Source organism: Trachurus trachurus, assembly GCF_905171665.1.
Source record: "Trachurus trachurus genome assembly, chromosome: 20".
Taxonomy (NCBI): domain Eukaryota; kingdom Metazoa; phylum Chordata; class Actinopteri; order Carangiformes; family Carangidae; genus Trachurus; species Trachurus trachurus.
Window position 1 is genome coordinate 6,440,612 of NC_139911.1, and position 15,998 is coordinate 6,456,609.

Here is a 15,998-nt window from a genome sequence, read left to right on the forward strand (position 1 = left end):
CCAACAAAGTAACTCTGGGGAATCCATCTTCAACAAAACACATAAGTCATAGAAAGTTTGGCCTAGGTCAAGCAGATAGACATCAAAAGTCCTACTTGTTCTGAAGAGAGTAAGACTTGAGTTTTGTTATAAATGAATTACACCTTTTCCTTTGCTAGAGAATAATATATTTCTTATTGAATATGTACAGAGTAAGGTGTGTAATGTACACTACAGTAGAAGCTTATAGACTCTAATTTATTGCTTCAGCAGAGGGTCGCTGCCATCTTGTGGAAGGAAAATGGTTTTACATCATGGTTTTATTTGTTTTTACAAAGGTTTTACACAGACAAAGCTGGGTCTAAAAACAAACTTTCCAACTCCCCAATGCAAACACCAATAAAAACAGTTTATATTCAGTTTATTTCATTTTTGCAGCATTTTATTTCTGTGTTTGGTTATTCAACATCCAGACCTTTTTTATAAAAGCACAGTGTGTTTATTTGTGTTTCCCCGACGAACTACATGACTAAACAGGATAATGATGTCATCTAATATTTAATTGACCCATCCTGAACATTGCCACAGCACATCATTTGGATTTAAGTCATGGAATATACAGTAAGTACCTGATATTTAGGGATGATATAGCTCTCCGTCTCTCTGAACATGGATCAAAACATTTAATGGTGGAGCCAGATGCTGGCTCAGTGGAAACTATTGCTCAATGCACCTCTTTCAAACAAAATTTATACCAGTCATAAAACCCTCTCTCTCTTTTTTTTTGCCAATATCTTCTCATCTCTGGTCCAACAAGGTCTGAAGCAATAAAAAATAAAATATTTACTTACTGCATGATCATGACGACACAGTCTTGACTGAAAATCATCTGTTTACATAGTGGTCCGTAAATTCAAGACATAAACACACAAGTAAAAACAGACTACAAAAGAACCTAGTCAATGTCCCTTTCTTTTTCCATTTGCTTTCCTCACCAGTGCAACTTTTTTAGTCACTTCTATAGCTCTCAAGTGTCAGTCACATTATTACTAGCTCACACCTTTTTCCCCGACTTAACTTACTACTTTACATACATGTGCTGGATCTCTCACATTTGTTCGGATAAAACAAAATAATAAAAAGAGCTCATACTGTACTTATCCTCCCACTTCTGTGTATTTAATCTCTTCTTCCACTACAAGATGTGACGACCACTTCACTATGGCAATAATACATATAATTTGCCACCCACCCATCCTGTAATGGAGAGCCAGTCCTGTGCATCACCTCCCCTTCTTTAGGATCCATAGTAAGAGCACTTAAAGGCAGTTTGGTCCTGGAAGGTCCTATTAAGGCAGATTTCCTTTAAGGCAGTTTTTTGGTGCAGCATCTTCTCTCTGCAGTGGTCAGCAGCTTTTACTCTCATGTTAAGTACCTTTGGTGAACTTCCCGATGGGCATCAAGGCTACTGGTTACCTCTTGTTAGAGGATCGAACCTGGTGTCTCATCCAGCCTGTTGGAGCTGATGAAGATGAAGCAGATAAAAAGAGGAAGAGAAAAATTATGATGTTGTCTTTGCATGTACTTCTACTGTAGCTTCTGAATCCGTAGCTCAGTTTTAAACATCGGACACTCACAGCGTGGTTCACCTGCTTGCCGTGGGTTACTAGCACTGCTACCAAAGGAGGACTGGAAGTTGTGGATGGTCTCTTGAAGAATCTGTCTTTCCCGGCCCTGAAGACAAACAAGCAAACAAACACAGTTAAACACCAGCAACATTTTTAGACAAAGATTATGCTCTTGCTGTACTTTGACATATCGTGTCCACTGTTTTCCCCATGTAATTCTACCTTACACTGCTGACTCATAGCTTGCTAGAACATAATGTTGGGTTACACTGTGGAAAAACTATAAATCAAGCCCAGGGAGCACTGGGGACGCACCACTGGAAGTAGATATGTAATGCATAATCATATAGTGTATGCTTGCTGAACCAAATGCACCTTTCCAGCGTTGAGCTCTGATATGGCTGCCAAGATCTGTTGTCTAGGTCCATCTGTTTTAATTCCCAGCTCCTTCAGGTCTCCATCTGTTAGAGTCAGGAATGCCTCCATGTCCACCTGGAATAAAGAGGAAAAGAAACACTGATTAAAAAGATAAAATGTGCAATAAATTGAATACTCAATATCTGTTCAATACTTTATAAGTACAGCACTATCTAGGGACAGTAGTTCAGTGACACAGACATGGAAAAAACACTTTTCTAATAACTCAAATCTATCAAAACAAAAGAAAAACTTCATTGTTTTAAGGCAAATATTTTTGGACGCTAAAGAAAGAATACCTCCTGTTCCTCAAATATGGGCTGGTATTTCTCCAGGGAAAGTTTCTTCAAGATACTAGACAGCTCATCTGAAAATATAAAGACAAATTATGAAAGTTGAATTCAGTACGCATACCATATGTTTGTATAATAGAACTGTGCCTGAAACAAACGCAACTAAGGTGAATTTTTAATACAGTATAAAATAGATGTGAATGCCTTTGTAATAGGATTTATTTTAATAAGAAAATAATGTAGACCATTAAAAACGAACTAGGTAACTAATGTGGAGTTACCTTCATCAGTGATGGTCCCACTGCTGGAGCCTCCGCTGCTCTTGGAGCGAGGATGGGAGGAGGCTGAGGACAGAGAGTCTCCTGGCCCAGTGGGAGGCTTCGGTGTTGGGGAGGGAGACGGGGTCAGAGTGGGCGAGGTGCTCTTGGAGGTGGAGGAATTCCCCGACTGCGGCCTCTTCTTCAACTCCATCTTCTACAAAAGTTATGAAAGCAGACATTCACACCACTTCACTCACAACTTTTCTTTCTTTTTTTTTTCTTTTCACAGTGATGATGTCAGAAAGAAAAACACAAACACAAACCCTTCTTGAGTGGATGTCGGAGGCGACCAGGCTCGGGTGGGAGTGGATGTCGGGGAGGCTGATGTCGGGCAGTGTCAGGCTGGGCGCTGAGGTTGGCAGCGGGGGTTGGCTCTGCGTCGGGCTGTGCTGTTTCTCCGGTGGTTGGACCTTCACGTCTATCAGACCTGCTGCTCTCTTCCTTTGAGCTGCTATCTGGGAGAGAACGCTGTCTGCACTGCCCCCTAGTGGGAGGAAGAAATGGAGATTATTTTATTATAGATCATGTTTTTTGTTTTACTTTATTGCAAACAAATGAATGTACAAACCAGTCAGGCAAATGGTACACTTGTGCAAAAAAAATTAAACAAGAACAGACACCATACTGAAAAGATGAAACCTTGATTTAAAAGTAAATACATAACAAAACATAAGATATAAGGGCATGAAATAAAATAATCAAACATCAAATAAACTGAAAAAAAAAAGAAAGTACATAAAGTAAACTAAATAAATTAGGATTAAAGGGTTGACTTAAAGCAGAAGTAAGCGATCCGGTCGTTTTGGCTAATGCTGCGTTCCAGGCAGGCTTTTGAAACCGTAAATTACAGCTTCAAGTCACAACTTACAACTTTGTAGCGTTTCAGGCAACCCACTCGTGTTTTTCCGACCTGTTTTACCGGTGAAAGTCACTATAACGGTCACTCGTAACTTCCGACCCGTGAACTCGTACCAGATCGAACTGGTACGACTTCACAGGTCGGAAAAACACGAGTTACGAGTTTCCTTGAACGCACCATAACAGTCCTCGTCCCTACGTCACCACATTCACGGCGTCCCTTGGCTGCACACACAGCCCTGCATGCCGTTCTCTCTCCTCATTGGATAAAAACTGTAGGATACGATAAATGTTTTCTCCTCGGCTCAGAGCAGAGCAGAGTGACTGACAGACCCGTGTTTCGGTCCAAACACTCTATGTAAGTGATTGCTGTCGGAAGATATAACTATTTAAGACTTAGATTAACACAAATATATCACTTACTTCTGCTTTAATAACTGTACGCTTCATTTGTCAGATCATTTTTAAACACTGAATAGAGGTCTTTGGCAGGTTTGGACTCTCAATTTTAGGGACTTAATATAAAGGTGAAATTAATTTAAGAACCATGTGAAGATGGGTGGGGTCCTTAGATATTTGGCTTTATGAATAAAGAATTTGGTTAAGATTAGTAAAACATTTATCATTAAGTCCAATTGTTGATTATAGATAATGCATCATGTACCAAAACCTGTCGTGCATGTGCATGTGTGTGTTTGTGTGTACCTGAGCGGTTGTGAGAGTCCCGGTTGAGTCCTGCCACTCCATTGGAGCCACCGGAGGAGTGGGGGGAGTGGTAGTGACCAGAGTTGGACGGAGAGGACGACGAGGGCCCTTTGGGGATGCTGGGGAACTTAATGGACCTGCTGACCACACGGCTTATAGATGTCTGAGGAATAAAAGAGAGAGAAGGAAAAAAACAAAAGAAGTATGAGAGATGATGACAAAAGTGCAGACTGTTAGAGAGGGAACTTTCTGCCCTTTATACACACAAACACACTCACAATATCTGAATTTCCGCTGCTGTTGAGCTTCCTCTGGGGCGGCATGGGCAGACGGGGCGCTTCGCTCTTTCCGTCCCGGAGGAGGCGTGAGCGGTCCGAGTTCCATGGCTCGAAGTTGGACGGAGGCAGGAAGGGAGGGATCACTGCTTTCAGCTTGTCGTTGGGCAGCCGTGTCGAGGGCGCACCACTTCTCAGCTGCAGATGGAGACAAACAATCCTTATATGACACTTACAAATAAATTTAACTCTGTCCGTTTTCAATAAAGTGTCCAAAAAGTGAAAACTTTCTGAAGCCACAGTTAGACAAACATAGTAAAAACTGCTTGTTAAAGCAGAAGTGAGTGATATATTTGTGTTAATATAAGTCTTAAATAGTTATATCTTCCGACAGCAATCACTTACATAGAGTGTTTGGACTGAAACACGGGTCTCTCAGTCACTCTGCTCTGCTCTGAGTCGAGGAGAAAACATTTATCGTATCCTACAGTTTTTATCCAATGAGGAGAGAGAACGGCATGCAGGGCTGTGTGTGCAGCCAAGGAACGCCGTGAATGTGGTGACGTAGCGACGAGGACTGTTATGGTGCGTTCAAGGAAACTCGTATTTTTCCGACCGTGAAGTGGTACCAGTTCGATCTGGTACGAGTTCACCGGTCGGAAGTTACGAGTGGCCGTTATAGTGACTTTCACCGGTAAAACAGGTCGGAAAAACACGAGTGGGTTGCCTGGAACGCTACAAAGTCGTAAGTTGTGACTTGAAGCTGTAATTTACGATTTCAAAAGCCTGCCTGGAACGCAGCATTAGCGAAAACGACCGGATCACTCACTTCTGCTTTAAACCTTGGAATTAATTTAGCTCCTACCATTGTGGTTATGAGGAAGTCCTCCTTTTCTGAAGACGGCCTGCAAAGACCTGGAAAATAAAATTGAGAAATAGCACATTTATATATTTCCACTTCCACATCATACAACAAATAAAACACTGTGCATATACTGTAGATTTATGCAGTGGCATGCAAAGGTTTGGGCACCCCTGGTCAAAATGTCTGTTAATATGAACAGTTAAGCAAGTGGAAGATGGAATGAAATTATCTCCAAAAGGCATAAAGTTAAACATTAAACACTCTTTTGCAATATTTTAAGCAATATCAGTGTATTATTTTTGTTTTATACAGTTTTAGAGTGAAAAAGGGAAACAAACCAAAGAATGGGAAACTCGGGAGACTTGAGCTCTCAGATAACTTTCACAAAGGTATTAGACAAGGTATTTACTATTTACACACTGTGATAGCTTCCAAAGGGGGAGGGGGGGCTACTAGGTACTACGGTAACTAGGGTGGCTAAACCTTTGCTGCAGGCCCTTTTCCTTTTCTGTCATTTTGAAAATGTAAAAGATGAAACAAAAAAAAATGGTTTAAATTGTCATCTGTAACCTGTCTTTGTCTTTTGAAGATTATTTCATCTTCCACTTGTTTAACTGTTCAAATTAACAGAAATTTTGACCACGGGTGCCCAAACTTTTGAATGCCACTGTTCTTATGCAAAATATCATCTACATTCAACTTCTGGCATCAGTGCTGTTTTGCGTTCTGCAGTTCTTATGCCCCTTAAAATACCAGACGTTGCATCTGGCTGTGTCTCACCGGTCTCTTTGCTCTTTACAGCCCAGGCGTTGCTCAGGTCATTCCCTCCCAGGGCAGGAGATGGAGCCAGAGCCCCGTTAGTAACGGCACCAGGCTTCCTGCTCGCCTTCATTGTGGCGTCCAGCGAAGTTTCAGCATCGTCAGGGAACGGAGCCAGGCGATTGGACGAGAGGCCGTGCCTCAGGGTGTGAGTCAACTTCAGTCGCCGGAACCGATTTGACATCCTGCTCCACCAGGACTGGAAGAGTCAAACATGTAAACATCAACATTAAGGAATATTTTTACAGAGTATTGCTGTAACAGAAGTGCACTTGTTCTTTACCCTGAGGCCTCCTTTGTCGTCAGGCGGCACAGGGACGTTGTTGAGGGACTGACGACTCTTGGAGCGAGTCATTAAGGCTCTGCCGCGGTGTTTCGACTTGTCTTTATCTACTTGCATACACACTGATGCTGCTAACAGGCGCACCAACTCCGTGTCTGGGAAAATAAATACATACAATTATCAGGAGAATAAATACTCCTTCCTTAACCCTGCTGTCTATTAAAAGAATATTAAGGAAGGATTTGTTTCTTTGTTTGAAGTGCTGTAGGACAGAACGATGATATTCTGGGTACCTGGGTCATTCAGCAGCATCACCAGATCAAAGGCTGTGTATCCGTTCTTAGCTCGGAGGTTGACATCAGCTCCTTGACTCAGCAGGTACTTGACAATATCTTTACTCCTGAAGGACAAATAGAGACAGAAAAACACACATTGCTGACCAAATATTTAAATATTTTAAAATTAAATTACCTATAAAATCATCAATTTAACATAAGTCCATGTAAAAAAAAAAGAAAAAAGAAAGAAAGAACATGACCAATGTCCCTCATGTAAACTGTCTTACCCATGATAAGTTGCCTGCATCAGTGCGGTCCAGCCGTGGACGCCGTCTTGCTTGTCTATGTCGGCACCCTTCTCCACCATCAGCTGCACCACCTCTAACTGACCGCTCACCGCCGCCATCATCAGAGGTGACGCTCCCTCCTGGTTGGATGAATTCACCTGAGTGGGATCCTCCTCCAAGATCTCTTTTACGAGCTGGGAATTCCCTGAATCAACATTAAACACATACATTATATATGGGTACATCTTTCTATCAACATGCTATTTAAGTGTAACTTGGGTTCTTTGGTAAGAATCTAATTTAACATACCCAACTTGAGGGCACTGAACACATCTGGTCTTCTTCTGTCATCGTCTGTGAAGAAAAGAGTGAGAGTGAGAACAGGAGAGAGCTCTGATCCACTTTAAAACAACAGTCCTACTTGGCCCGACTCCACATAACTCAGCACCATCAAACACTAACAGTTGAGTAGACACATTAAAAAACACTCAGCTGTAACTGGAACTTCTTGTATATACTCAAAAAATTCAGATTGTCATAATAAAAAAGTAAAAATTCTGCATTAATTTGCCCTCATTTTTCTGTTGTACCTGCACAACACACCAGAGATAGATTTATTTGGACAAAACACAGAGGATCATGTGAGCTCCAGAGTAGGATCCTGCAGGTAAACTGAGCTAAATCCTGGTGAGAAGAGCTATTAAACATCAAAGAGGCTGAGAGAGAGCAGCCACTGTTGGTTTCACTCTCACATGAGTGTTAACTGCAATACAAGCACATCTAGATCCTAGGTGCACCGACACACACAGATGCAACAAGAGGAGGAGACAACACTTCCTCAGGGTTTCTGCAGGTACCAGCAAATCTAATTTAATGCTTTTTAATGCCCTTTTTAATGCCATTTCAAACATTTTTAATGCCCGTGACTGCAAATACTATACGTGTGCGTACATACACTTACCTATATACACATACACAATTACCCAATTACTTGGTTCTGCATGTTTATCACACCAATAGGGGTGCACCGACTGCAATTTTCTGGCCAATCACCGATCACTGCCTATTCCGATTTTTGCCGATAGCGATTAAAAAAAAAAAAAACACAGTATCCTGCCACCACCTACAAATAGTTAATTTAGAAAATTCTCCATTTCTTCACCCACGTTGTATGAATCAATCAATGTTTTATCAATTTTTTAATGCCTTTGAAAATCGAATTTAATGCATTTTAATGCCATTTAAAGCAGATATCAGTGGAATGTTTTTGTTAATATAAGTCCTAAATAGTCCTATTTTCCGTCAGCAATCACTTACATGAAGTATTTCAGCCTAAACACTAGTCTCTCCGTCACTCTGCTCTGCTGTAACCCGAGGAGAAAATTTTCCTTGTGGGATACAAGTGTTATCCAATGAGGAGAGAGAACGGCATGAAGGGCTGTGTGTGCAGCCAAGGGATGCGCGTGAATGTGGTGACGTAGCACGAGGACCAATTGATGCCTGACAAGGGCGGGGGCTGCTAACTCATGGTGCGTTCAAAGAAACTCGTACTTTGTGTTTTTCCTTCCTGTGAAGTCATACCAGTTCGATCTGGTACGAGTTCACGGGTCGGAAGTTACGAGTGGCCGTTATAGGGAACTTTCACAGACAACAGGATGGTAAAAACACGAGCTACGGGTTACCTGGAACGCTACCAAGTCGTAGTTGTGACTTGAAGCTGTAACTTACGGTTTCAAAAGCCTGCCTTGAACGCAGCATTAGCCGAAACGGCCGTGAAGCTGATATCTGCTTTAAGGCCTTAATTTTAGCAAAATATATTTAATGACTTTTAATGCTTTTTAATGACCTGCAGAAACCCTGTTCCTGTTAAACACATTATTATTCCTGTTCTGTACAGTTGTACTTAAATTTCCAGTGTGTAATATTTATTTAGCAAGGTTTATTGGCAAAATCTGAACATACTACCCATGAATATATTTGTATAAGTGTATAATAGCTATAAAATACGGTCCTACCTGTCTGAGGACGGACGGTGGTGATGGAGTCCAGATAGGCCTTGATGTCCCTCTGTTTCAGCTCCATGGCCAGTTCAAAGGCCGTCTTAGACAGAACGTTAACCCGGTCCGGATCGGCTCCACGTTCCACCAGCTGCTGAGCCACAACCACCTTCAAAACACACACACACATGTCTGTTTCCCTTCCGTTCCCAAGATGTAAAGACACATGTGATTCACTGCTGTCCCCAAATGAAACCCAATGTATAATCCATCAGTATCTTTATATACAGGACCAACCTTCCCACTGAGCGTAGCCACCATCAGTGGTCCCCAGCCAGTGGTCTTCTGGGTAAATTTCACGTCAGAGCCCCACTCTAACAGCAGGCGCACCGTGGCCTCGTGGCCGTGCTGAGCCGCCACCATGAGGGCAGTGATGTCCATGAACTCCCTGCCGCCGCCTCCTTCTGTACAACCCTCAGTACCTCCGTACCCAGATGTGCTAAGGGGGAGAAAAAAAGCAGGATGTAATGTAAATAAACTCTAAATTTGAGGCTGCTTTAGTCAAAGAGTCGGCTCCAAACCTGCAGCTGTTGTTGTTGTTGCCATTGGAGACTTCCTCTGCAGCGACAGCCAGGTGATCGTAGTCATCGACGTAGGCCCCGTTCTCCAGGAGCAGTTTGACGACATGAGTGTGTCCCCCGCGGGCCGCCATAGTCACGACGCTTGCTCCCAGCCGGTTTCGCCCATTTATCTCAGCACCGTTCTCCAGCAGCATGTGGGCAACGGCCAGGTGACCAAACCTGACAAGACAAGACAAGACAAGATAAGATTGTCAAGCATCAAGCAATTTGACATCACATACTGAAAAGCACTTGCATCAAATAAATAAAATGTTAATAAAAATGTAAATGACAGTTTCATGATTTGGTTCCATGAGGATTACTTTAATTTTAGACAGCATAAAACTGAGGATAAATGCAGTTTGCTCGATGCATGAATCTAGCTACTACTCAATCTGACTTTTACTCAGTGTAATTTTATGCAAATTCAGATTGTGTCACACTAATGCCCATTTTTATCGAGGGCTGATGAAGAATATATTTGTAGATTAAGAGTTGTGTAAGAATGAGGAAAAATGCAATCATAAGTGTTCATTCATTTCCGGATGAAACGGAAGAAGATGGATGGATGGGTGGATGGATGGATGGAAGTGTTCATTTAATAGGGAAGACTTTAACTCATAACTCAAGAAGAGCATTTGGTTTGGTAACAAAAATTAGCATTTTAGATTGTCATTAGAACGATGAAGAAAAAGTTTATGTATGTAAAAATTAGGTGGGTAAAAGTCATTTTTTGCAAAGAATAGTGCAAAAATGACTTTTACCCCCTAATTTTTACACACATAAACTTTTTCTTCATCATTCTTGTAATGACAGTATAAAGACATTCACCAATCTCTGTGCCCGAAGCTGGTTACTACTCATAAATGTTCATGTAGTAGGGAAGACTTTAATTCAATATTATTACATACAAATTCAAGATTGTTTAAATAGTTTTAAGAAAGAAGAGCATTTGGTTTGGTAAGAAAAGGGATTCAATAAGTCTCACTGTGGCCACTGTCATTACAAGACTGACAGAGAAAAGGGTTATGAGTGCAGCAGCAACAACAACAACATAGCCTATCCCTTATTAACGTTTAGAGAGTGACTTCTGTATAGTGAGGATATCAATCACTGACAGTATGGAGAAAGAGATCAAATTGACAGATCTTTATTAAATGGACTCTGGATGTCCTCAGCCCCACCTCGCAGCCTGCATCAGCGGGCTCCAGCCGTAGTTGTTGCGGCTGTCCACCGAGGCTCCCTTCCGGAGCAGGAAGCGGACCAGGTTCTCGTGTCCGCTGGCCGAGGCGAACTGCAGGCCGGTGTTGCCCTCCTCGTCGGTGCAGTCCACCGGCACTAGAGACAACATGTCCGCCGCTGCTGCCGCTGCGACGGCGGCGGCGTTGTTGCACTCCGACCCCGCTTCGGACCGCAGCCTGCTCTGCCGCCCGGACTGCTGCTGCTCCTTCGGGGCTCCGGGCTCCAGGATGCCCCGGGCCGTGTCGTAGTCGCCCTCATCGCAGGCTCGGAAAAGCAGCAGGGAATCAGCTGGGACACCCAAACAACTCATCATGTCTTCATTTAAAAAAAAAAAAAATTAACCTTTACTCCGCCTCCATTAAAACTCCCGTTAAAAGTCTCATCGACGGTTGGAGGTCCGAAAACGAACTCATCATGTCTTCATTTAAAAATTAACCGTTACTTCGCCTCCATTAAAACTCCCGTTAAAAGTCTCACCGACGGTTCGAGGTCCGAAAAGTTTCTCCTGGCTGTCACTTCGCCGACGGTTGGAGGTCCGTAAAGTTTCCCCTGTCACTTCGCCGACGGTTGGAGGTCCGAAAAGTTTCTCCTGTCACTTCGCGGCGGCCTGTGTGTCGAAATCATGGCGCACGGTGGTGGAATAAAGTTTAACGTTTAACGTCTCCGGGTTGAGGACCGAGCGAGGGCCTCCGTGCTCCGAGACACCGCTCACGCCTTCTCATCTCCAGTCACTCCAGCACTTTCACTAAACTTTGCTCCCTCAAAACAACTTTCTGGCAACCAACCGACCGCATCATCATCATCACCGCTGCTTCCCCGGTTCCGTTACTTCGTTAAAATAAAAAGTTAGAACGAACGAACGCAGCACACAACTTCCGCTTCTACCTTTCAAAACAAAATTTTCAAAACAAGGGTTTCAACCATGGATGTATTGGTTTCAACCATATGGTTTCAACCAGAGCGATGATAGATATGGGCGATGGTTTCTATTGAACACATGCAGATATTTATGCATGCAATAAATATCTAATATCTAATATATATAGTTGTATTAAAAAAAAGAGCTGTAACTGCAGGACTTTGCAGTTTCTACTCTGCTGTAGTAAAGTTAGGATGAAAATGATCAGTTTACAGATTAAACCAATTTTTACAGCTGCACATTTATACCTAAAATGGCCACCCTTTAATATTCAACATGTAACGTATTATTATCAGACTGCAGCAGCTACAGGTGTGTCCTAAACTACCTGTGTATATGTGTGATCGATCATTAGGCTAGGCTTAACCTCTGGGCAAAGGTGACCTCAGCGGAGGTGGGGGGGGGGGGGGGGGGGGGGCTTTTACTTTGAAAGTCAGAGTAGTTGCAGTGTCATGAAGTGTCTTTTACTGTAGGTTTTACTGTATTTTATTATATTATTGTTATAAATAATAATAATGTGATCATCTTACCTCTTACAGTCATGTGTGTCACCGGGGTGTTATAGCTATCGCTCTGGTTTCAACGGTTTGGTTTTACTTTGAAAGTTTTTACCGGATGTATGTGCATGTAAATAATACGTTTAGCCTATGTTGAACTTTACTGCCATCCAGTGGTCACAGTTAGGAACTACATGTAACTGCACCGCAGCGCAGTCGCCGCTGGGTGTCGCTGTGCTCCGCGGATCAGCTCAACTCCACTAAAGGAAGAAGAAGCAGCGCCAGTGACCCGGATGAGCGGTACTTAACGGCGCGCGGGCCTCCGCTCGGCCTTTCCCCGTTCAGAGCTGACCACGCCGGTTCCTGGCTCACCGCTGTTCGTCTGAATTTCTTCCGAATAAGTCGGTCAGGAAAAATCAAAATGGTATGTACTGTTTCGGCATAACCGTATCTGTCTGTACGACGCCTCGCTGCTTGAGAAATTATAGTTGTATACGTGAATTTTAACATAAATGGCAAATATCTACTGAGCATGCTAGGTAGCTAACATTAGCACCGACAGCCTCTGTTACTCACAAACTGTCAACTAAAGAAGCTCTATGGTGATATTATGTTTATATTAATATCATTAGAATTAACACCATAGACTAAACTACTCCATATAGTTTTGTTTAAGTTATAGTGCTATGGTTTTTTGGTAGTGTAAATCTCATATGAAGTCTCTTGGTGTCACTATTGTGCCACATTGAAAGTGGTTGTGTGAAATTGGAGGGAGAATTTGATGAACAACTTAAACACTGAAGCGCAGTAACGTTATATATCACAAGCACCTTTTATTAATATCAATTAATAATCGATATTTGTAGTATTTACTGCTCCACGTGCTGGTTAGCTGATGCTGCGTTCAAGTGTTGTGCGTAAAAGTCCCAGTTCAGGGATAAACCTGAATTTTCAGCATTACAAGACAGTAACCAAAAGCATCATTTAGACAATGTAATCTGTATTGTATGACCAAATATTTAAGTTATTTTGCTCTATTCAGTGCTCCCATCCTTGCAGATGTATGTCAAGCACCCATGGTACCAATCCTCCTGTCACTACTGTTTGACTGGTCCATGATTTTGACAACTTGTTTCTCCACTTGCAGGCTTTTAAGGACACTGGTAAGGCCCCCGTGGAGGCTGAGGTTGCCATCCACCGCATCCGCATCACCCTCACCAGCCGCAACGTCAAATCTCTGGAGAAGGGTAACTATCTTTTTTACTTTTAAGTGTAATTTTACAATAAATCCAAGACCTGAGCAATGAGGATAAAAATTTAAACCTGATAAAACTTGATGACCAGTATACGCTATTCTGAGCCATGGTTGTAAAAGAATTACAAAGTGAGGTGTTAAGTTTTTTTTTATCACATCCGTTAATAGATTTTGTTTTTATCCTCCTCAGTCTGCGCTGACCTGATCCGTGGCGCCAAGGAGAAGAGCCTGAAGGTGAAGGGACCAGTCCGTATGCCAACCAAGGTACTGGAGTCGAACATAATCTGTATAACTTGTGCAAATACTGTAAAATCTGGTCTTCATACTTTATTTTCTTGTTTCACTTCAATCAAACTAATGTTATTTCCTCTGCTTGGTCCCAGACTCTGCGTATCACCACCAGGAAGACCCCCTGTGGTGAGGGATCCAAAACCTGGGATCGCTTCCAGATGAGGATCCACAAGCGCCTGATCGATCTGCACAGCCCATCCGAGATCGTCAAGCAGATCACCTCCATCAGCATCGAGCCCGGTGTAGAGGTCGAGGTCACCATCGCAGACGCATAAACAGTGCAGATGATTGAATAAAGAAACGAAAAAAAGAAACTAATGTCTCTTTGGGTCTCTTCAACATGTGTGTAACATAACTGGTTAACATTAATTTACATTTTAGCCTTTTCTACTGTTTTCTGATGCTTAAAGTTTTAGCAGGGTTCTTTGAGGGTTTATTTGAATGCAGTTAAGTTGCAGCAGATTGTGGGGTATTATAGTATGTACCACTTGGTATCAGTCCCCACAGCACTGACTGGGTTTTGAGTCCCAACTTGGAGGCTTTTGCTCCATATCGAACATCTTTCTCTACAACTTCTCTCCTCTAAATCATGCTGTTTCAAAATATCATATCAAAATAAAGGACAAAAGATTATTTCTAGGAAATACAACCCCCAATATACATGAATTTGTTCTAGTTTTTCATTCAGAGCTGCTGTTTAAGGCTGTCGATACAGATTTGTGTAATATTTCATTTTACAATATCAAGTCTTAAAAACAAAAGGTAATTTCACGACAAATCAAGACATTTGCAGACATGCATAAGATGCTGATGGAAAAACTGGCAGTTTGTAGTTAAAATACATGTTATCAGGGCGGTGCGTGGTGCAGTGGTTAAAGCGGCCGCCCCATGTAGAGGCTACAGTCCTCAGGTTCGAATCCTGCGTCGGGCAGACCTTTCCTGCATGTCATTCCCCCTCTCTGCCTCCCCCTTTCACTACGTGCTGTCAAATAAAGGCAAAAAAAAACAACATGTTATCTTCTGCACAAAAGCTCAGAATAAAGGGTTTCCAAATATTTTAAATGGCTGCAAAAGCAAAACCAGGGCTGCGTTCCAAAAGCGGGTTGAGTCGCCCTCGTTCACTTGCCCTCAGCACTTGCCCTCGGGGGAATCCCCGCCGCCATCATAAGGGCTGTTCCATTTCTCTAAACAGCTGAAGTGAACTTGGTGAGATCGACCCTTGAGGGCTGAGTGATCAAGTCAACATCGATGGTCACTCCAGAGCTGTATATCACCCACAATGCATTGCAGTGGTGCACGAAAAATACGTCCATGCGGTGGCGATAATGAACCTCAAGCACCAGTTGTGTGTTTACCACCAAAGAAGAAAATAAATGAAAGGGGTCAGTAAATATTCAATTCAATAAACTAGTTTAGCAGTGACATGTCAGAACAAACTATTTACAAAGTGGTAGGCTAGTAGAGTAATAGGCAAACTTATTTGTCACAAAAAAAAAACGTGTCTAAAGAGCCTTAATCTGACGTTTCATATTCACATAGTTGCTGTGCCTGAGTTGATGTGTAGTTTAATAAGGAATTTTAATCAGGATTGGTCTGATGATGAAGCAGAGCTCATCATCAGTGACAGACAGAGAGAAAGAGTAAGAGGCAGTACAGCGCTACACCTACGACATGTGGTCGACCAGTGATTGTCCCAGCTGTTAGTGAACGAGGGCAGGTGCGTTCCGTTTACCTCTTCTACTCCTCCCCCGCCCACTTTCCCTCCGCTCTCCAAGTGGCCTCCGTGTGACATCATAGCAAGGGCTGAGGGCAAGTGAGCGAGGGGAACTCAACCTGTTTTTGGAACGCAGCCCATAGTTTCTTTGAGCAGCTCCATACAGAGGTTAGAGGAAACATGTCCTACCTGTAGAAGAGCATGTCCACTTTGCAACTAAACATCAACAAAACATCCTCAAATTCACTCTTGACTTAAATCAAGAGAGTGATAAATATAACATATATTCTCTGGATTGATGGATGAACTCAAAATTTCCTTCACAAAATGAGTCACAACGTTTTTTGTTATGTTTTTGTTTTTTTTAACCATTGAGCCACATTGGTTTCATTTAATCTCTTCAAAATAAAAGCCCTTTAGGATGTAGTCGGATGCAGAGGGACCTGAACCCAGCAC

General features: G+C 42.5%; 2 protein-coding genes across 4 annotated transcripts; one reads left to right on the forward strand and one right to left on the reverse strand.

Annotated features, from left to right (window-relative positions):
• Positions 1-388: 388 nt before the first annotated feature.
• On the reverse strand, positions 389-11,675 carry anks6 (ankyrin repeat and sterile alpha motif domain containing 6). 3 transcript variants are annotated; one of them, XM_083995063.1, is made up of 19 exons: positions 11,303-11,317; positions 10,809-11,213; positions 9,586-9,804; positions 9,302-9,503; positions 9,023-9,173; positions 7,317-7,361; positions 7,008-7,212; positions 6,736-6,842; positions 6,443-6,597; positions 6,121-6,358; positions 5,341-5,390; positions 4,479-4,673; positions 4,201-4,363; positions 2,901-3,121; positions 2,599-2,791; positions 2,324-2,391; positions 1,983-2,099; positions 1,617-1,713; positions 389-1,501 (listed from the first exon to the last, which is right to left on the reverse strand). In XM_083995063.1, exons 2-19 carry the CDS (start codon positions 11,177-11,179, stop codon positions 1,452-1,454), a joined length of 2,847 nt encoding a protein of 948 aa, XP_083851189.1. In that variant the 5' UTR covers positions 11,180-11,213; positions 11,303-11,317; the 3' UTR covers positions 389-1,451. The 3 variants fall into 3 exon arrangements, with proteins under 3 accessions (XP_083851189.1, XP_083851190.1, XP_083851188.1); XM_083995064.1 differs by having other exon boundaries at positions 1,629-1,713; positions 10,809-11,675; XM_083995062.1 differs by having other exon boundaries at positions 10,809-11,675.
• An 876-nt stretch (positions 11,676-12,551) lies between these two features.
• Positions 12,552-14,158, forward strand: rps20 (ribosomal protein S20). Its single transcript, XM_083995920.1, has 4 exons — positions 12,552-12,706; positions 13,430-13,529; positions 13,728-13,801; positions 13,921-14,158. The coding sequence occupies exons 1-4, from the start codon at positions 12,704-12,706 to the stop codon at positions 14,101-14,103; spliced, it is 360 nt and encodes a 119-aa protein (XP_083852046.1). The 5' UTR covers positions 12,552-12,703; the 3' UTR covers positions 14,104-14,158.
• Positions 14,159-15,998: the final 1,840 nt, after the last annotated feature.

Bases quoted from the DNA above. Each gene is read 5' to 3' on its own strand.
- anks6 (XM_083995062.1), bottom strand. From the start codon at position 11,179: ATGATGAGTTGTTTGGGTGTCCCAGCTGATTCCCTGCTGCTTTTCCGA. The intron at 9,504-9,585 runs GTTTGGAGCCGA...TCTCCCCCTTAG, and splicing joins AACAACAACAACAGCTGCAG to CACATCTGGGTACGGAGGTA. The intron at 1,714-1,982 runs GTGCATTTGGTT...GTTTGTCTTCAG, and splicing joins CAGAGCTCAACGCTGGAAAG to GGCCGGGAAAGACAGATTCT.
- rps20 (XM_083995920.1), top strand. The intron at 13,530-13,727 runs GTAACTATCTTT...TATCCTCCTCAG, and splicing joins CGTCAAATCTCTGGAGAAGG to TCTGCGCTGACCTGATCCGT. The intron at 13,802-13,920 runs GTACTGGAGTCG...GCTTGGTCCCAG, and splicing joins CAGTCCGTATGCCAACCAAG to ACTCTGCGTATCACCACCAG.